Consider the following 20574-nt stretch of genomic DNA (forward strand, 5'->3'; position numbering starts at 1 on the left):
CGTATTCCGCACGATCACTTGCTTTACAATAATATTATTGATTTGGACCCTACTTACAACGGCACCAAGCTCATGAACCCCCAATTGAACATATATTAGATTAGATGAAATTCAGATTAAGTAAGAGTGTGTTGTTTTATACATTGTGAGCGTATAATTTTTTTTTTTTTAATAATAGCAAGTTTAGATTATTGTCGCGTAACATAAATTCAAATCATGCACATATTACGCATATGCATGATTGTTAGTGTGAAAAAAAAAAATCAATTCAAAAGTTAATCATTAAATAAATACATGACCAAGTCATCCCGTCTCAACTCAGCTCTTCAAATGCTCGACTCAAAGGAAGTGACTGATTTTTTTTTGGGTTTTTTTTATAGAGAAATTTAGTTGAAACACTTTTTTTTAATAAAAAATTGAGGTATAAGTATGTTATGTAAGAAAAAAAAAGGTGGTTGTAAAACATATTTAAAAAAAATAAGGATCAATTAGCACCTTTAGTACACGCCATACATATATATAAGTAAAGTTGAAATAAGTGACATATATATATATATATATACGCCGTTAGCTGTTATTATATATGAAATTAATTCAAAAAAATATTATTATTATTTAAAATCCAAAAAGAGGAAGTTTTGCTACAACACTCATGAGGATGTATTAGATACATACCATGTAACAAAAATATGCGGTATCTCAACTTTTAGTAAGGATCTCAATAAAATTATTAAGTAAGGATCTCAATAAATTTGAGTTCAAAGGAGCTGAGGATCACCACGTTAATAGCACATGAGATGCATTAGACACATTTTTCGTGAAAAATACGACGGAAAACATGCGAGTGAGGTGGGCAATTCGTTTTATCACTTAGCCATATAATGATAAATCGTTTGATTTCATAGTTCTAATCATGCTATTAGGGAAAGGTTTAATCAGACCGACAAGAAGATTCATTCTCATAACTCATCTCTCTGTATCCCCAACCCCCCCCCCCCCCCCCCCAACCTTCTTTTTTCTCCTCCTCTTGTCTTTTCCCTTCTTCACAGTTCCCGACCTTGCATGTACTAAAAACAAATGAAAAATGTCAGCTGCGATTTGCAAAATATGGAAAAATACCGTTTCAGGACGGCTTTCGCAGGCATAGACATCATCATCATCAGCAAACCTGGTGCAATGCATCTCATTTCTCCAGCCCACAACAACAAAAAAAGGATGCTACAAAGAAAACTCGAGAAAGAGAGATCCCAAGCGTGTCTTTTCTTTTTCTTCCTTCTAAGGGGTCAGACATCACAAATTATTGTCCGTTCTCTTCTTTTAAGCCACCAAAAGATAAAGCTTAAGCACCCAACACTACACTACTGCAATTTGGACCTTTTCATCTTTCCTTATTCTTGCCATGTATCCATCTCGATCGTTTGAGATGTTCAATGGATGCTCATACCATTCCAGTTATCGGGCTGCTTTTGGTTATCAATAATGTGCTGGTATAGAGTTGGCAGTTTTTACTAGTATTCTCAAATCTTGGATTGCTTGTCGGTTTCTTGCCTGCACATATTGAATATGAATTAGTACGCGCGAATTATCACCGATTAATAGTGATATCTCGTCTTATCATCAAATCCAACCTTTTTCTAATGCGATATATAGCTAATTTGCTTGACAAGACCAATAAGTTTCCAACAACAAATTATGTACTAGTTGAAAGGGAAGGTGCGTGAAAAAAGAAAATAAGACAAGGTTGAAAGCTAAACTCATTAGAAAATGATGCATACCAACCAAAGTTGGCGTCTCGTGAGAGTTCTATTTGCTATCTTTTTTTCTTTTTTTTTTTCTGACGAAGTGGATGTCCGAGTCAATTTTTACGGGGTCTGACTAATCCCGCTCCGATCCGGATGAGGAGGCCCCATCCCCCGAACACGTTAACAGCGAAACTCGAACTCTGATTGTTAGGAAGATCGTAATACCCTAAAGGCTTGATGGTGGCCATTAGCTTATCGCTGATGGTTCTATTTGCTATCTCACAAAGAACCTTTACAACTTATACGGGCATATGTCCGTTTTTACGCATAAAACGTGCTTATTTGGGAATTCTAAACTTCAATCCTTACATAAGCGGGATTTAGATGCAGGTGCATAAGCCATTAATGGCCCAAACCGTGGTGTTGGGTCTAAGGTTGCCTAATTTGTGTCATTAAATCTAAATTTCAAACTTATTTTTGAAATTTTTTCCCGAAAATAAATTTAAATGTCCTTGCTCAAACAACATGTATTACAAAATAAATTTAGATGTAATGTATTTATTTAAGCTATATCAATTACAACCTGATTTGAGTTGCTAATTTTTTTTTTTCAATTTCTGAGAGAACTCAGACTTTTAGCATATAAATCGAAATTTCCGAACAATCTTCAAAAGTTACCGTCCCGAACAATCTTCAAAAGCCGGTAACTTTTGAAGACGTCCAGGGGACTTATAAACTAACCCTCCAAACCCCCCATAGTCGATGTGGGATAGAACCTTCACAGGGACCCTGCTGCTAGAAAGTAAAGACCCCCTAAGTACCCCATAACGAAAAGTTTTGTATTTTTGTCAATTTTTAAGAGAACCCGTATTTGAGTTGCTAATTGATATAGTATGAAATTATAGAGGCTCCAAACTCCTAGAAAAGGTACCTGTTAGGTACCTGTTATTTGGTTGAAGAATATTTTTAGGTACCTGTTATTTGCGTTCCACTCTTTGTTATTCATACTCTCAGTATCATTTTAATCATAATATTTTTATTTATTAGACTATATGATAAAACAAATGATTGAATTACAAATAACAAAATATAGATTGTAAATAATATTTTTTATTTGTATTATAACTGTTTTTTGTGATTATATATATGTGAAATAAAAAAATGATTAAAATATCAAAAAAATAGTGAAAAAGAGAGTGCCCTGAATTGTTTTTTTTTTTTCTCAATATGCTAGCATGTATCCAAACACACTAAAGTTAATGTGATTATGTTAAAATGTGCGCGATACTTTGTCCGTTTACCTTTTTTTTAGAGCGAATTATTTGGAAAGTCACTAAACTTTTTGGATGATAGAAGAGTTTTGACTACTTAATTTTCAAAAGTATGTATTTACCTACAAAACTATTATAAATGTAAATTTTTGGGCATTTCGTCTGTTTTTGCTGTTAAATCTAACAAATCTAGAAGTCGCATAAGTCATTAGACATAACCAAATTGGACAAACATAACGAAGAAAATAGATTGAATGGTTCAAAATTTACATTTTTTATAGTTGAGTGAGTAAATTCTTTTAAAAGTGGAGTGGCCATTGGAGTTTGTTTTGACAACAAGAATTTGGAATAAAAATTTCAGATTTTGTTTTGTTTGCATCATACACACAATTCTCAATCACCTCTTTATCTCATATATATCACATCACAAAAAGTGCTACAGTAACTGGATCAAATAAATCATCCAAATAAATTCTTATCCAAACAAACTCAAAACTCTCTATTATTCAAAAAATTTTGTGATTATCAGGATAATTTGCGCATATATATATATATATATATCTCAGATAGAACAAAACGAAAATGGTTGAGTCCTTTTGTAGTATTTGGCAGCATTTTCCTTCTTATAATTGGTAATTAAATTATTTAACGTTTTTCTTGTCTCAAGTCCCTGCTACGAGATATTGTCAAGGACCCCACAATGCTGCAAGATAAGGAAGAGAGGATACACATACAATCATACATTTCCATCAACATTACTACATACATACATATATATAATATAAATAATATGGCCCTCTCATAGCCCACAACAACATTTCTAGAGAGAGAGAGAAAGACGGCCCCTCTCCTCTCCCTCTGGTCTATGAGTCTACAGTTACGGAGACTAGAGAGTTGCTGCTGTCCAAGGCTCTCCATATCTGTTCTAGTGTGTGACTGTGTTTTTTTTTATGGAAAAAAGTTGTCATTCCTCCTCTAGTGGCGCGGCTGGTGGCGGTGACTCTTCGATTACCACCGCCAGTAGTGCTGCTACTACTACAACTTCCAGTAGTCTCACCACCACCATTAGTAGCAGCAGCAACAACAACAACAGCAACAATACAAATAACCGAGATGTTTATCTGAAACATCTCAACAAAATCTCACATAAAATCTCCAAACCCATTCGTCGGCCTCCCGTGTTTGATCAGAATAATCAGGAAATTTCAGCACCGCCACCACCACAAGTGCCGCCGCCGCCTGCTGCTCAATCACAACAATCCCAGCAACAGCAGCAGCATCAGCCGCCCGTGTATAATATTAACAAGAATGACTTCCGTGACGTCGTTCAGCGTCTCACGGGCTCTCCAGCTCACGAGCGGTTTTCGACTCCTCCTCCTATACAGCCACCGAAGCCCCCCAGCTCACGGCTGCAGCGGATCCGCCCTCCTCCCCTCGCCCAGATTAGCAACCGCCCTCCTCCCTTGCCTCAGATTAATAACCCGATGACCTGTGGTAATCCCACCGGAGGAGGAGGTTCAGCGTCAGCGGCGGGGTTCCTCATCGGTCAACGGCAGCCTTTGTCTCCTCTTCCTCCGTTCCCGGCTGTGCATGCGGCGGCGGAGTCTCCGATCTCCGCTTACATGCGGTTTCTCCAGAGCTCGGTCTCCTCGGCTGCTTCTCCCAAGTGGAACAACCTTCCGCCGCCGCAGATGCCGCCGCCGCCACCGGCGCTGCATCAGCAGCAGCAGAACATTCCTCCGCCGCCGCAGGGTTTTCCTCAGTTCCCGGTGCTTCCACCGACTTCGCCGCTGGCTTTTGGATGTATCCCGTCGCCGAGGTCGCCCTACGCTTTACTGTCCCCGAGCTTGCTATTTTCGCCGACAGGTCTAGGTTTTCCGCAGCTGCCGTTGTCTCCTTCGCTGCCGGTGCCGAGCCCGAGATGGAAGGGTATTTGAGGAAAATTGACAAAAAGGGGAGTCAAAAGGTATCATTTTGGAGAATTTTGTTCTTTTTGGGAGTTACAACTATTTTGTTATAAAGGTTATAGGGTCAAAAATGTAATATTGGCATGTACATGGTGGTGGGGGAGGGGGGGGGCGGCGTATGGTCTGTATCAAAAGCAGGAGTGCAAAGATGCGGTAGTAGCTGGCAGTGGTGACTGGTTCATTTAGATTTTGTTTTGTACATGAATGGTGAAGGTAGTCAAAGATTACTTCAAAAAATTTGTCTTTCATTTGAATTTTATAGGGATTGTTCTTTACATCTTTGAAGATCATTTGTTCATATGTTAACATTTGTGAAATTTGCAGGCTTTTTTGTTTGTTTTTCATACGTTGAATGTAGTTTTAATTTCTGATCAGCTCTATAGAGAGTATAATATATGTGTTCTCTTGAGGGGATTAATGAGAGTATTGCATTTCCCTGGTAACATATGGAAGTCTTTGCACCAGTTGAGCTGGAATTTCTTCAGTTTGATGCTTGGTTGATGATATCAGATGGTTTTACATTGATCAGAGGCATAAGTATTAGAAAAAGATGATACGAGTTTTGGAGGAAAGGGTGGATCTTTCTTATGTGGGATGATACGATATTAGTACTTATATGTAAGTTCAGAATTATCATTTATGGGGCACAATTGCCTGCCCTTTCACATCAAAATTTTGCATCATTTAGTAATAGCAATTGCAAAATGGTATGACCTTTTAGGCTTTTAGCCTTTGTATAATTGTGAGGAGCTCTATTCCTTAATGTTACCGGGTAAACTTACTGTTGCAGATGATGGTTTCACAATTTGGAACAATCAGCTTGTGTCATTTCGGTTATAAGTTCTTTTTTCTTTTTGGATAACAATATTGACGCTTCTTTAGTTAGCTGCATGTATTGTTAGTGGATGAGAGGTTATTGTTAGAGAGACTGTGATGACTTCCTGAAATATCCTCTCTCACACGCTTCCCTGCCTACTTGGCCAAAACGGGAATACCCCCTTTGGAGGTTAATTTTTTGGCTTTTGCTTGATCTGTGGATGGCAGACCAAGATAAGATGATTTTTGTTTGATCAGGCTACCAGGTATGTGCTTCTTGACAACAAATTATAATCCCGGTACAGGAAGAGAAATGTTCCTCAGCCTTTTGTTACTCTTCATGCTTTGGAGAGGGCAAAAACAAGCAGTTGAAGTGGTTGCAAACTCTTTTCTGAATGCTTCCCACTCCATTGTTCGTACCACCTCAGTTATGTCTTAGCTGAGCTGACCGAGTGTTTTTATTATCTGCTGGTATATACAGCGATTAGATGAGCATGTAGTGCTGTCTCCGTGGATACAATCTTGTGAAGTTCTGATGATAGTTAGCTATCAGTGTAGATCCTGATGCATTTTAATGTTGACATTTGGGGCTTAGTTCAAAACCCATGTGCTACTCCTGGAGAAGTTACCATCTGCGGCATCTCTCCTAATGGAGAATGTGGTATAAACAAATGGATTTTGTATGAATCCAGCTTATTTTTTTGCTTTGAACACACACAGGCTGCGACCTTGGTTTGCACTTAGAAAAGGTAAGAGTTCTTTGGGAAAAGTTGCATCGTTACTTTGTATTTTATTACAAGTTGAACTTCCCGTGAACCCTTTATGATCAAAGATTATGGCTTCGTGGCCTAAGGTGGTGGTTGTGTGTCATTGACCAGCCAGCCTTATGGAGAAGTTGCAGCTTCAGTTCTGATCCTGCTTTTCATTGTTATAAATTCGCAACTTCCACTTGCTCTCAGCGGTCATTCTGTCTTTGGTTTCACAATATATGAAGTTCTCTACCTGGCTGATTATTACTTAGAAAAGTGCATTTGCAAAATTTCGTTCTATTGAAGTAGAAAATCTGTCTTGTGTTGCCCAGCTTGACATTTGGTGGTGGTGATATTCATACTTCTGTAGGAGTATGAAATTTTCTTGCTTAGGTGATGGTTAGTGTTGCTACCAGTCAAAGGAGTCGTCCTCAAGAGCGTCTTGTAAGAATCAGACATAGCTTTCTTTTTCCTCATCATGGTGGACACAACTGCAGGTTTCGGATGTGAGAATTTCTCCATTTTGAGTGCCTTTGCAACGAACACTGGCAGCATCCTATGGCTGGAATCTTGAGACATTTCAAGGAAGAAGGAATATGCTTTCTTTCCCCAATGATTAAAACGAGAAGTTTCAGAACCTGAGACTCTTGTGGTCAGGCCTTGTCCTGGTCGTTCTTTTTCTTGTTCTTCCTGTGGTTCATGTGATTTGTTTATCCGTCAAAGTAGCTTAACATTAGTCTTTTTCAGCTTCATAATAAGTAGAGGGATTGGTTGGAGAGGAGTAAAATGAAAGAAAGGAAGGGTAGTACTAATGCCATTTTAATGCGATTTTAATTCTTTATAACGTATCTTCGCCCTCAGCTGCAACCCGTCAAAAGAAATGTTTTTTGTTTTCTCGAAAATATAGAATAACCTACAAAGAATTTATATTTTGTTGTATAACCCACAATTGCCCCAAAGGTGTTGAAAATTTTAATAATTTGATTGATTGTATACACACACACTATCCACCTCACGTACTGTGCATCCCAGAACTGCATCTTGCAGTCTTCCACATAATGTTGAATTAGTGTGTAATTTTGCACCATTAGATAGATTATTTTATGCTGCTGCTAATAATATAAATCAAAAGTTCCGCCACCGCTGATCTTGAACTTGTCTTTTCTCCATTGTGGATTGGCCTTCGCATCTTTAAACGGTACAATTCCTAGAGCAGTTTTCGTCTCTCTGTTACCCCTTCCAAACTTCGTTATGTTATACTCCCTCCGTCCCGTTTTGTTAGTCTTGATTTTTTTTTTTCACACAGATTAAGAAAGTGTAATTAATTTGGTTGGAAACATAAATTTAGATTAATAATTTCCTAAAATACCCTTATGCTAATCACGAAGAGTGCCAATTAATATCAGTTGCAGCTAATGGGTTAGTATTGGAAAAGTTCAATGTATTCAATGTAATGGGTTAGTAGTTAATAACAATGTATTAATAACAAGATATTTAATAAGGGTATTTTAGACAATTTGAAAGATTACTATATTTTTTAATGGGAAAGTGGATTACAATTTGAAACAGACGAAAAAGCAAAACAAGACTATCAAAGTGGGACGGATAGAGTATATAAACAGAACACAGGGGGTTGTCGTTAGTTTCTTCCCATTTTCTTCTTTACTTGGACTTGTCTCCTCACCACGGAACAAGATAGAGGCGTGGAGCGACGAAGGAGAGTCATTTCCCCTTCCTTTACGTTTTCCATTGTACGGCCATTGTGGAGAGGCAATCTTGAATTTTTTACTACGGAGCAATCTTTGTCTAGATATTTAATGAGCGAAAATTTTGGAGAATTCTTCTTCTTTTTTTTTTTGTTTTGGCAACGATAATATTTATATAATATAATCTATTTTATTCAACGGCCAGAAAAGGGCTTTAATCTATCTTATTTTACAAGAAATGGGGGCTTAGGAAGGCTTTCAATTTATCCTACTTTACAAAAATGAGGAGGTTAAAGAGACTGTATGACAGGTTAATAGGTTTATGAATCCACTAAAGGAATGTTCTAACATCTCATTTGAACTTTTTTCACTTCAAACCAGTAACTAACCATCCAAAGAAGAGATACTTAATCCTTTTTTTTTTGTCACTGAGCCAAACCCAGTGGTTTTTGGAGAATTCATCACTTCCTCTCCTCTTCGATATGGGAACCTAGGAACATTTTTCGTTTCACCCTCTGGCAAGAGAAACGAAAGATCCATTATTGCCAATGGCTTGAGGTATGGAGAATTCTTCTTTTTACATCACTCTCGTTTCCTTCCATCGATTGAGAAAGCCCTCAATCACTTTCATTGCAGTGTAATGAATATCCCCTCGTGCTCCCTCCCACTGTCGGACGAATCAAAGACTAATTGTGGACTTTCAAAGAACCAACTTATGACGCCAATTTTTCTAGCTAACAGTGGATCCATATTCTAATCATTTCAGCATCAATCAAAGACATATCCCTTGAATTTTGGGTTCCAAACAGGGGATGAAAACAGTTTTGGTTATTGGCCCCTTCCCCTTATTCAATCTTTGGTCATTCACAACTTCATTAAGTACAAAGAGATGTAAAACATATATAAAAGCCTTTTCCTTTCCACCTTTCCATGACATAGCTAAAAGCCAATAAGATCCGGAGAACGCTAAACTGAAGACGAAATGGATACATTAAAGGAGGTTCAATAACAATTGGGAACACCTAAAATAAGGCCAGACTGGTAAAAGGGGAGGAGAAAAAGAAAGGCACGACGATCAGAATAGGTAACTTCTCCGAATAAAAACCACCAGACGATAAGTGAAACCCCAATCAGAGAGCAAACATCCTCACTGTTGTTCATTATCAGCCTTGGGGGCTTCCTTGATCTCATCAGCTCCATCATCCTGCACAAAAAAAGGCGATTGTTAAAAATTCAAAATCCACACAAGTGCCATGGCAAGACGAGCAAGGAGGTCCATATTACAAAAAGAGGAGAATTTGTGTGCAAAGAAAATGCAGTACCTGCATGTCAGATGTCCACAGGGTAAGGTTATCCCGCAAGAGTTGCATAATCAGGGTGCTGTCCTTGTATGACTCCTCCCCTAGGGTATCCAACTCAGCAATTGCTTCATCAAAGGCCTGTGGAGGGAAATATAAAAAGAAAATATGAGCCAGATTCTTGCCTAGCCAAAGCCAATAAGGGAAATTTTTGCATCCAGATTTTTCACCTGCTTTGCTAGATTACAAGCACGATCTGGAGAGTTCAAAATCTCATAGTAGAAGACGGAGAAGTTTAGAGCCAGTCCAAGCCGGATAGGATGAGTCGGGGCAAGTTCTGTGTTTGCAATATCCTGCGGTTCAGAACAACAATTAGAATGAAAGTGTGACAAAAAGATGCAAAATCAGTAACCTACACCATTTTTGAGCCAAATCTCTCGAAGAAGTTGTATGCTCAATCATCATTATTCAAGGACTACAATTCTCTCAGTCATACGTAAAATACTGATGAACTATTAAAATGGTTAGAACAATCAAATCTATGCCCCATTACATTTTTTCAGTGAAACAACAGTTGAATCAATGCTTCAATGCATGCTTAGAGCTGGCATTTCCTTATCGATTTGATGTATAGGTCTGTATGTCGAGTTTGTTCTGCTGTTTTACTAGTCTATCTTTTGTAATGTTTTAAGGGGTATGCCCCTTCCCTCGTGTAAGCTTCTGTTGAGCATCAATGAAAGAACACATCCAACCCAACCCAAAAAAACAAAAGGGAATCAAACATGTAACCATTCATGTTATGACAAGAAGGGATATTAGATGTTAGCTTCCAATTCTTGCCAATTTCCTATAAACCTTTCTATAGCATATGGTTATACAAGACGCAGGAAACTATTTTATAGCAGTGGAATAAGCTCTGCTTCTTAACAAAACCAATGCAGACTCTCTTTTCTTTTCTTTGATGGAGGGAAAAATAGCGTAATGCGTAAAACCTTATACATGGATAAAAAGATGGAACTTCCTTCCATCACATCAAACCGCATTGAATGATGCCAGAAAGCTCAAACAACCATTTTCTCCTATTTTAACATTGGAAATGCAAAAAAAAAAAAAAAAAAACTCTTTTTTAACCCAAAACCACATTTTCTTACCCAGATTTGGAAATCTATGAACCACAAAAAAAAAAAAAGGTAACAATTGCATCCAAATTGAACCAATCCAGTTCGCATCTAAATCACGAAGAATGCAACAAATAAAAACTTTTGAACAACAACCAAAAACCCATAAATGTCAAAGCAAACCTGAGCAGCCTTATAGGCAGTAAGGGTGCTTTCAGCAGCCTCTTTCCTTTCAGCACCAGTCTTGAACTCAGCAAGATACCTATGATAATCCCCCTTCATCTTCAAATAGAAAACCTTAGAATCTCCAGCAGATGCTGATGGGATCAGCTTAGAATCAAGAAGCTTCAAGATCCCATCACAGATTGATGACAACTCGGCCTCAATCTTGGATCTGTACTCCTTGATAGTGTTCACATGATCCTCATTCCCTCTTGATTCTTCCTTCTGCTCAATTGATGAAATTATCCTCCATGAAGCCCTACGGGCCCCAATAACGTTCTTGTAGGCAACTGAGAGCAGGTTCCTTTCCTCCACCGTTAGCTCCTCGTTTTCTCCCAAGGATTTGGAGACCTTTTCCATGAATTCCACCATTTCCTCGTACCGCTCGGCTTGCTCGGCCAGTTTTGCCATGTATACGTTCTCCTCACGCGCCGTCAGTGCTGCCATGGTACCTTTTTTTTTTTTTCCCTCCTTCTCCCTTTTGTGGGTTTGTGGAAACGGGGAGATTTGAGATTTGGGTTCCTTTCTTCAGTTTCAGATGGGATGGAGGATCGAGGACTGGGGGTCTGGTTTCTGTATTTGACTGGAGGAACGAGAGGAGGGGAGTGGTTCAAGGAAGTTCTTTTATTCCTCTTTTTCGGTTTTTCCTCATGTACAACTCAGGATGCAGCAGGTACAGGTATGGAAGCGTGGGTAAGGTTTGGTTTGGTCAAAGGGCACAAGAGTTTAGGTATGGTAGGTGGGCCTTTTGATGTCCCATTGTTTTACAGATCTGAAAAAAAATTACACAACTCTTTAAGGAAATTATTTTTGTTTTATTTTTTCAAATTTTGATGGTAGGATTGAACTGAATTTAACCTTGGAAAATGTTGTCCCGGAGTCCAACTTCAACTTGACATGCAATTGGTTCAATTATTGTTAGGGAATTGCCATATCAAGATTTGCAGGATGCAATTCATTGCTCATATTTGTCTAATTTGACCTCAGACGAATCAAATTGATTGCTCGAACAATTTTTAATAAGTGATAGAGTTTACTTCTTTTTTTTTTGATAATATAATGAGTTTGTTTGGATAAAGCTTTATTTGTTAAAAAAAATTTAGTTACATTACGCAAACACATTTTTCAGTTACTTCAAACGATTTGTTTGAATCTATTAGTTTTTCAAAATTTAATTTTTAAATACTATAAAAATTTTTTAAAAATATTCTAAATTTTTTTTAATGTTTAAAAAATATTTTAAAATATATTTTATAAATTCTACTATTCTTAAATATCTCAAAATATATTCTAAAAATATCTCAAAATATACTCTAAAAACTCTGCTATCGTAAAATTTTTTTAAAATATTTCTAAAAATAGCTAATCCAAATGGTTATTTTTTCAACTATATATATATTTTTTATTTAGGTCTATTTGTGCTGTTTTGAACTTTTATGCCTGTTTGTGTTAAAAGCATTAAGCCTCAGATTCGTCGGATTGAGAAAATATTCTACGGTGAAAATTGCAATGAAAACGATAACTGTAAAAGCGTGAGGCCTGGGTCAGATTTGTGGGGCAGGATTGGATTGAGAGGCGGTCAAAGGTGATCAGTCGTGGAGGTGGCCCGCTCGATTCATCATTCTAGTTTTTCTTTGACAGTTGGGAATCTAGCTGGACAGTGGACTAAAAGGCTGTCTTGTGGGTCCGTGGGTGGCGACAACACTAGCAGGCCAAATTTGGTATAAACTGGATGAGGAACATGATTTTAGGTGCAAAGGCCCACAATCTGGAAGTGTCCTGCTCCGTCAATGCCAATGGATCTATCTGTACACCCATTTTGCCCAATGATAACTGGGCCACTTTGAGAACAAGGTTCTACAGGGCCGAACATGTGTTCTAAATTCCCAAGCCCAAGCAACTCAGCCTCAACTTCATTTTTTTTAGGGGTATACAATTAAGGGTTAACCACATTTTATCCCCTTAAAGAATACTCCATTTTTCAGTTTACCCCCTAACCTTTAATTTTGCTCATTTAACCCCGTTAGGACAAAATTGCCCTTACATTATTTTGACTTTCATGTACCCTATTTTCCTTTCTTTTATTTCCTTTTCTGTTTCTTCTTTATTTAATTCTTCCTCTTTCCCACAAAAATTTTCACCTTAATGATTGAAATTAAAAAAGAGGAATTGCAGAGATCTATCTTCTCCTTAAATGATTAAAAAAATTTTCAAATCACTTTCCTAAAATACAATTTTTTAGCCTTTCAATTCTTTTAATTTTGGGTTTTCCTCTTTCCTTTCTAGTTTCTCATTTTATTCTCAAGAAAATATCATAAAATGAAATTGTTTTCCTTTCTTTTATTTCTTTTTCTCTTTATTCTCTCTTTCATCCTTCCCAATAGAAATTCCATCTCAACAAAAATTTTTGTTTTGAATTTGTAATTGCATATTTTTGGGTGAATGTTTAAAAGGCATAAAAAACTAATTTTTATTTTTTGTATGATGCCACGTGTCACAAATTTCAATTGATGATTATTAATCAGGTCACAATTTCATTTTAAAATATTTTCTTGAGAATAAAATGAGAAACTAGAAAGGAAAGAGGAAAATTCAAAATTAAAAGAATTGAAAGGCTAAAAAATTGTATTTTAGGAAAGTGGTTTGAATATTTTTTTTAAATCAGTTAAGGAGAAGATAGATCTCTGTAATTCCTCTTTTTTAATTTCAATCATTAAGGTGAAAAATTTTGTGGGAAAGAGGAAGAATTAAATAAAGAAGAAACAGAAAAAGAAATAAAAGAAAGGAAAAAAAGGTAAATGAAAAGTCAAAATAATGCAAGGATAATTTTATTCTAAAGGGAGTTAAGTGAACAAAATTAAAGGTTAAGGGGTAAACTGAAAAATGAGGTATTCTTTAATGGGATAAAATGTGATTAACCCTACAATTAATTCCTCCCAATCTTTCAAATTATTTCCCTTTTATTTTTTTAAATCATTTAATTATCAAGATATGGAGTTTTACGTTAATGATGTTCTCTTCTAGCAATTGGAGTTAAATGATGCAAGGCACTGCCAACTGGTCCCTTTGAAATAAGCCCCCCACCCAAAATCACTACAATCACTTTCCTTAGTGGGCAAAAAAGTTTACTTGTCCCCCATACTTCTATTAGAAAATGCTCTTTTTTAATAAAAAAATATCCGAGACACTTTTTTTTTTTTTTTGGCAAAAATCAACTAATAAGATGGCATAGATAAAGAAACACATTTTTTTTTCAACTATATTTTTCGAACTTTTTTAATTTTTGAACAATATTCCAAGAAATCAGGACAAGTAAAATTTAAACAATCAAGAATTTTCCTTGTTACAACTGTACAAGAAGAATTTTGTTCCCAAATGTGCTTGGGCATTTTAAGGTAAGAATGCAACTCGAGGAGAGGTATATATTCATGAAGAGTCATGTCGTCATCCATGAAACCTGATAAATTGGCACTTGAAAATACACGTGTCCATGTCCAAAAAAGGAAAAGCAAAGAAAATCAAGGACCACACAAAAATGACGGCCCAATGGAGAGAGTCAGCAAATTGGTAAGTCAACGATCGGGGAGAATTCCACCGTTTCGAAAAAAAAAAAGAAAAAGAAAAGATTGAGGAGAATTCACATGGAAACCTTCATGTGAACAATCATTCCCTGTCCTTGAGTAGTAAGCTGTCGAATACTTCAGCATATCTATATCCCTCCTTGGCCCCTCTGCCCATTTATCCTTAGTTCCTTACCGCTCTTTAGTCTTTCCCTGACACTTTTTTTTACCACTCGATTTTGACAGTCTTCCTCTAATGCTACTCATCATCTTCCACGTACCCTCGTTTTTTAACCGCAGTCAAGAACCTCGCCAACACGCTTGCTTGTCGTTTCTTGTGTACTTCAGTTTAACTGGAGTACAAAGCAACTCAAGAGTCTTGTCCGACTAATGAAAAGATATTCTCAAAAATTTCATCACCTCAAATCCTGAAACCTGCCCGCTTTTTGTTAGTGAAGTCAGGAGGTTGATAGGGGTACTATTGCATTGAGAGAAAAGTAAAAGTGGGTTCTTGGGATTTTGTGGAATTATGGAAAAGTATGAGATTGTTAAGGACATTGGATCGGGTAACTTTGGTGTAGCCAAGCTTGTGAGAGAGAGATGGACAAAAGAGCTCTTTGCTGTTAAGTTTATTGAAAGAGGCCAAAAGGTTTGTGCTTTTGGTGAATTCTGCTGGTTCTTTTTTCACTTGGGATTTTTCTTGGTTTGGTTCGGTTCGGTTCGACAAAAAAAATGAGCCTTCGATCTTCTGACTTTGGTGGCAGATTGATGAACATGTGCAGCGGGAGATTATGAACCATAGATCATTGAAGCATCCCAATATAATCCGCTTCAAAGAGGTTCTTTTTTTTTTTTTTTCTCCTTTGTTTGTCGGCAATATTTTCTAGTTCTGTTAGTTTGCAAAGGAATCTTTAATCAAGTTTCTTTAAATGGTCACTTCATTGGTTGTACCATGTTTGTAGTTAGAGGTAGTGGTAGAATGAATTCAGAGTGATTTTTTGACGACTTGAAGGATGGCAATCAAATTTAAGTGGAGCTTTTGTTCTTTACTCCTGGACTCTTTAGCGTGCAATGAATGGCAAAATCTGGCCATTCAGTTGTGAACTTGAGCTCATTACCTAGTGAATAAGCAGTTCTCCGGTAAATCATCTGAGATTTGAATAGTCAGCCTTTATGGTAGTCCCTCATGATATACAATTTGCAACAGATCAACAATATTTGATAAGTTAAAAGATCATAAATGAAAGCTGTTAAATGAGTCCCGAAGTTCATTAAGCAGTCTGATCAATGGGATTGCCAACTATTATATTGAAATTATATCAGTTTTTTGTTTGTTTCGATGTCACTAGTAGCTTTCATTTCCAATTCATTTCCCTGATTTATGTCCTTCGATTTGATTGTGAAATTGGTCCTACAATCTTGCAGGTCCTGCTGACTCCTACCCATCTAGCTATAGTAATGGAGTATGCGGCAGGAGGAGAACTCTTTGCGAGGATATGCAATGCTGGAAGGTTCAATGAAGATGAGGTAACCACACATATTGGTGGAAATATCTATATATATTTTGTGCACAACTATCAGAGGAGTTTGTGTTGGCCTTCTAATTAGTAATTACTAATGGTTGTGCATTTGGGTGTTTTCGTTTGTATGAAGTAGTGAAAATGGGAGACAAAATGTCGCCTTGAACTTTAGCATGGCAACCGGAGTAGGCATATCTGCTGAAGTTGGTTCAGTATTAGCATCCCTTCATGAGGGGTCCTCACAAATTTTAGATGTGCTATGTTGGATTATGTAGTGGTGTTAGTGCACAGACTGGTTGGAGTGGTAATGTGGTACTAGAATCTTTAATTTGTTCTTATGCACAGATCTTGTGAATAAAACTAGCTCACTGAATTTTTCACTGTTTCCATCCTTGCGAATTTGCTGGAAAATTAAAAGATGTTACCGATTATCATAAATTTTGTGTTTTGTGGCCCTTCCCTGTAGGTTGTCCTTAAACAACAAATTAATATACAGTGAGTAGTGAGTGCCAGTCTCTCTCAGACTTTCTTTCAAGATTGTTTTCCTGACAACTTGTGCGTTAAAGCAGTTGAAGCTCTACTACAGAGGGTTCTCCAATTACATGTGATATAGAAATATGTTGCATGATTTCTCAGTTCTGGGTGTAACCTTTATGAATTTGACATTGGAGGATAGAAGAGGGATGGAAATCATATAATCTGCAGCTTTGTTGCTGAAGCCTGCTTGACCTCCAGGCATTCTTGTGATGTTCCATGCTTGATTGTTAAAGATAGCCTGCCTGGTTTTAGGGAATTTGAGTTTCACCACAACTTCCTGCATTATGTCTTTTAGGAGATGAGATGCGTATCTAGAACATTTTGTTGTTTTTCTTGCCACAGTCAAGGTTTATTGCCAATAAGTTGCATGTAACAGAGTGTCTGTCATGGTCTTATAGGCACAGTTAGGTTCCCACTTGGTAACCACTCCTTTTAATTTAAACTACCTTTCCTAGTTTGGCAAATCTACTTATTGTTTTCTTGGTGTCTCCTATTGCTTTTGTAAATGCCCTTATTCATGGTAGACAGGGAACTTGCTCTTCAGAGCCCTAATTTAGTGATACTTGGTTCATAGGATCTTTATGACATGGACTAAAATAGTGGATCAAAGTTGATCTTATTTTGGCATGGGCTGAAGCATAATTTGTCAAGCTGTTTGACCAGCTTTACAAATGTGGTGAATCTAAAGTTTGCATCAGTCTCCAAGATTCTTTTCTGAAAGTGTCTCTGTGTTTCCATATGATCAATTTCTGTTATTTTTGTGGTCATTTCATGAAAATTGCAAAAAATGCTCTTTGTGAGAAGTGAAACTCTAAAGCAAATCTGTATGTGATAGAGTAGCCATCACTTGCCTTAAAAAAATAAATAAATAAACAAATAACAAAAAGTAGTCACCACCAGTATTTGGTCTAGTAGTGTTCCTTATCCAACAGTAAAGCCAAAAAGTTTATCAAAATTGTTTGCGGTCTGAAGCCTATCTATCATAGCATTACTATGACAAAGCAATTATGCCCAAACACTCTGGCTACGACTATCAGAATTTTTAGCTTCCATCTGAGACAACTAGTGGAGTGGAAGTTATAAATTTTACTGGAAAAGTTTTAACTTCTACATTGTGAATATCCTTTTCTGATGCATCTTAATGTCTATTGGTACCAAGTGCCCAGTTTCATTGTTGCACATCCTCTAACTGAATCACTGATTCTTTGGTTGTTTCTTTCATTTATTCCAGGCAAGGTTTTTCTTTCAACAACTGATATCAGGTGTTAGCTACTGTCATTCAATGGTATCAGCTACTGTCGTTTCTTGTTTGTTGTACTGCAACCAGAACTGTGTGACTCTCTAATATGAGAAAATCTTGTGCTTGTCTTGAAGCAAATATGTCATAGAGATCTTAAGCTGGAAAATACACTACTTGATGGAAGTATAGCCCCACGGGTGAAGATATGTGACTTTGGGTACTCCAAGGTAAGTAAGAATCTATGGAATTGATAAGTTTTTTTCCAATGGAAAGTATTGATGTATTTTTGTTTCTATTTCATTGGCTTGTTTGCAGTCAGCAGTGTTTCATTCTCAGCCAAAGTCAACTGTAGGAACACCAGCTTACATTGCACCTGAGGTGCTCTCTAAAAAAGAATATGATGGGAAGGTGCTATGCTAAATCACTTTTTGTCTCCATTACCATTGCATTATTTTGTTGTTTTGCTTTATGCTCTCCTCCTTCAGCTAATTAAGGGGCACTGTAGCTCGCAGATGTTTGGTCATGTGGAGTCACGTTATATGTGATGCTTGTTGGAGCTTATCCTTTTGAAGATCCCACTGATCCAAAAAATTTTAGGAAGACTATAATGGTGAGTAACTGCATTAAATCAGCCCGTCCCCGAGAGAAAATTAATCCAGTTATGTATACAATTGCACATTAGTTTCAGTATTCTGATGGATTCGTGATTTGCGAGCAGAGGATACTCACTGTCCATTACTCAATTCCTGACTATGTCCGTATTTCTGTTGAGTGTCGACATCTTTTATCTCGGATTTTTGTGGCCAACCCTGAAAAGGTAACATACCTTCCTTTTATCGAAATAACGACTCATTGATGATAAATGCTTTAAAATTTTGATAACCAACTGAACAACAAGGCATCTAAGGATGCTGACAACGTTAAGTATTGGGTCTCCTGTCCACTAATTATTGTCCTGTGGTGCAAAATTGAGTCACGAGACAGGGTCCATGATTGGACATAGATATTTCTATCTGATAATAGTTTCCTTTGAAAAGTTATGTCAGGAATAACTGACAACTATAGATGGATCATGCAATTAAAGTTTCTTCTAGAGGATATTCTTGGATTTATTTTCCTTTCCAGTGTCTTGGTTCAGTATGATTCTGGATAGTCTATAACAAAACTCTTAAATGTAAATTCATGCATCTGTTGCAGAGAATAAACATTGCAGAAATAAAGAGACACCCTTGGTTCTTGCAAAACTTGCCTGTAGAAGTAATGGAAGCTGGAAGCTTGCAAAGCAATGATATAAATACCCCAGCGCAAAGCATTGAAGAAGTGTTGGCAATAACACAAGAGGCAAGAAAACTTGAGGTAGCCAAGGCTGGCCTGCTATCTCTTGGCAGCATGGACCTTGATGACTTGGATGATGCTGACCTTGAAGAAGACACAGAAGCAAGCGGTGACTTTGTCTGCTCCATCTGAGGCTGTGTGAAAAAGCATGTACTGTAATTAGATGTAAAATCCTCCTGTTGTCACTGACATGTGTTTGTTGTGGGCATTGTATCGAAAGAAATGCAACGAGACTGCTCCGCTATGCTTTACTGACGCTGTGATCGTTTTATCTGTGCTTTAAAGGCTGGAACCCGATTGAACAAAGTGTTATAAGCTTTCCGTTGGAACATTAGGGTCATTATTAACTGGTCACGAAATCAAGTTGTTGCAGTTGACTAGTTTACAGGACCCAATATCCTTCTCTTGATATCCATTACAAGTATCAACCATCTTAGATTGAATTTTTTTTTTTCTTTTCTCATAACCATCTTAGTCAGACAAGAGCATGAGTAATGCTTTCATTTCCCTCAACTCTTGTCCGAAAAATATCATCCAGTAAACGGGACTTGCTTGAATATTTGTCACACATACAGTATTCCTCCTATAGTAGTATAATAGTTTTTCCCGAAATCGGAGGACTAAGATAAGCTTCAAAAGGAAAGTGCATTAATCTCAAAATTTTCTATTGGGATGGAGTAGGGTTTGGCAGCTGGAGCTGCTTAGCCCTTAAAAATGTAGTGCTGGATGAATAGAAGCTTTTTGTGGACAATAGCAGAGATGGCGTGAAACCATACAAGCAAAATCAAGCAGGGCTTGAGAGAACTTTTGGAAAAGATTGCAACACTTTGTTACATAATCTGTGGAACCCGATTAGCATTTTGCTTGGTTTTCAGTTGCCATGAAATGATGAGTTTACATGCAGAACCTGTCGTTGTACCTGTTTGGTGGAGATCCGCTTTACTTCTCTTGACCTTTTCTAACCGAAGTTAGAGTTACGGTTTTTACAAACCTAAACCCCAGAAGAACCTCCAAAAGCCGGCAACTTTTGAAGGCCTCCCAAGAGACTTATATCTACCCAACCCAACCCCCCCAAGAACCCCCCCAAGAACCGATGTGGATCCGCTTTACCCATTGTTGCATGTCTTGTTTCATCTCTGACATACCTGCCTTTGAGTGATTTTCTGGCGTAGCTCTCACTAATGAAAGTATATTGTACGACATACCAATTCATATAACCTTTTCGACCTGTAATGAATCCGTGGGAAACATCAACATCCAAATGCACTGCTGAAGGCGTTGGTAACTCCGGAAACCACGCATTAACTTCTCACTCAGAAAGGATGCTATATATATATATATATATATATATATATATATATAGACACACACACACACACAGTCAATAAGTCCAGATTGCTCCTTTAAGACTGGGAGAACATGAAAGCGTGGATGATACACACACACATATACATACATACACACACACATATATATATATATATTGGGAGGGA

The 20574-nt window shown here is 37.3% G+C and overlaps 3 protein-coding genes across 4 annotated transcripts; 2 read left to right on the top strand and 1 right to left on the bottom strand.

Moving 5' to 3' along the window:
* Positions 1-3803: 3803 nt before the first annotated feature.
* Positions 3804-5297, top strand: LOC113712903 (VQ motif-containing protein 9-like). The gene has a single exon (XM_027236535.2). The coding sequence runs from the start codon at positions 3964-3966 to the stop codon at positions 4948-4950; it is 987 nt and encodes a 328-aa protein (XP_027092336.1). The 5' UTR covers positions 3804-3963; the 3' UTR covers positions 4951-5297.
* A 3853-nt stretch (positions 5298-9150) lies between these two features.
* LOC113712285 (14-3-3-like protein B) lies at positions 9151-11479 on the bottom strand. The gene is made up of 4 exons (XM_027235627.2): positions 10851-11479; positions 9780-9902; positions 9574-9690; positions 9151-9455 (listed from the first exon to the last, which is right to left on the bottom strand). The coding sequence occupies exons 1-4, from the start codon at positions 11334-11336 to the stop codon at positions 9399-9401; spliced, it is 783 nt and encodes a 260-aa protein (XP_027091428.1). The 5' UTR covers positions 11337-11479; the 3' UTR covers positions 9151-9398.
* A 3095-nt stretch (positions 11480-14574) lies between these two features.
* Positions 14575-19336, top strand: LOC113712749 (serine/threonine-protein kinase SAPK2). Of its 2 annotated transcripts, none has more exons than XM_027236300.2 (9): positions 14575-15098; positions 15214-15288; positions 15875-15976; positions 17738-17791; positions 17881-17973; positions 18062-18154; positions 18252-18356; positions 18465-18563; positions 18944-19336. In XM_027236300.2, exons 1-9 carry the CDS (start codon positions 14979-14981, stop codon positions 19211-19213), a joined length of 1011 nt encoding a protein of 336 aa, XP_027092101.1. In that variant the 5' UTR covers positions 14575-14978; the 3' UTR covers positions 19214-19336. The 2 variants fall into 2 exon arrangements, with proteins under 2 accessions (XP_027092101.1, XP_071923854.1); XM_072067753.1 differs by having other exon boundaries at positions 14834-15098; positions 18429-18563.
* The last annotated feature ends 1238 nt before the right edge of the window (positions 19337-20574 follow it).

This window comes from Coffea arabica, chromosome 10e (genome assembly GCF_036785885.1).
Source record: "Coffea arabica cultivar ET-39 chromosome 10e, Coffea Arabica ET-39 HiFi, whole genome shotgun sequence".
NCBI classification, from domain to species: Eukaryota; Viridiplantae; Streptophyta; class Magnoliopsida; order Gentianales; family Rubiaceae; genus Coffea; species Coffea arabica.

Coding starts and splice junctions, on each gene's coding strand:
- LOC113712903 (XM_027236535.2), top strand. CDS start 3,964: ATGGAAAAAAGTTGTCATTCCTCCTCTAGTGGCGCGGCTGGTGGCGGT.
- LOC113712285 (XM_027235627.2), bottom strand. CDS start 11,336: ATGGCAGCACTGACGGCGCGTGAGGAGAACGTATACATGGCAAAACTG. Junction 9,691..9,779: donor CTTGTAATCTAGCAAAGCAG/GTGAAAAATCTG, acceptor TTCCCTCCACAG/GCCTTTGATGAAGCAATTGC. Junction 9,456..9,573: donor TGTGGACATCTGACATGCAG/GTACTGCATTTT, acceptor TTTTTTGTGCAG/GATGATGGAGCTGATGAGAT.
- LOC113712749 (XM_072067753.1), top strand. CDS start 14,979: ATGGAAAAGTATGAGATTGTTAAGGACATTGGATCGGGTAACTTTGGT. Junction 15,977..17,737: donor GAAGGTTCAATGAAGATGAG/GTAACCACACAT, acceptor CATTTATTCCAG/GCAAGGTTTTTCTTTCAACA. Junction 18,155..18,251: donor AAAAAGAATATGATGGGAAG/GTGCTATGCTAA, acceptor GGGGCACTGTAG/CTCGCAGATGTTTGGTCATG.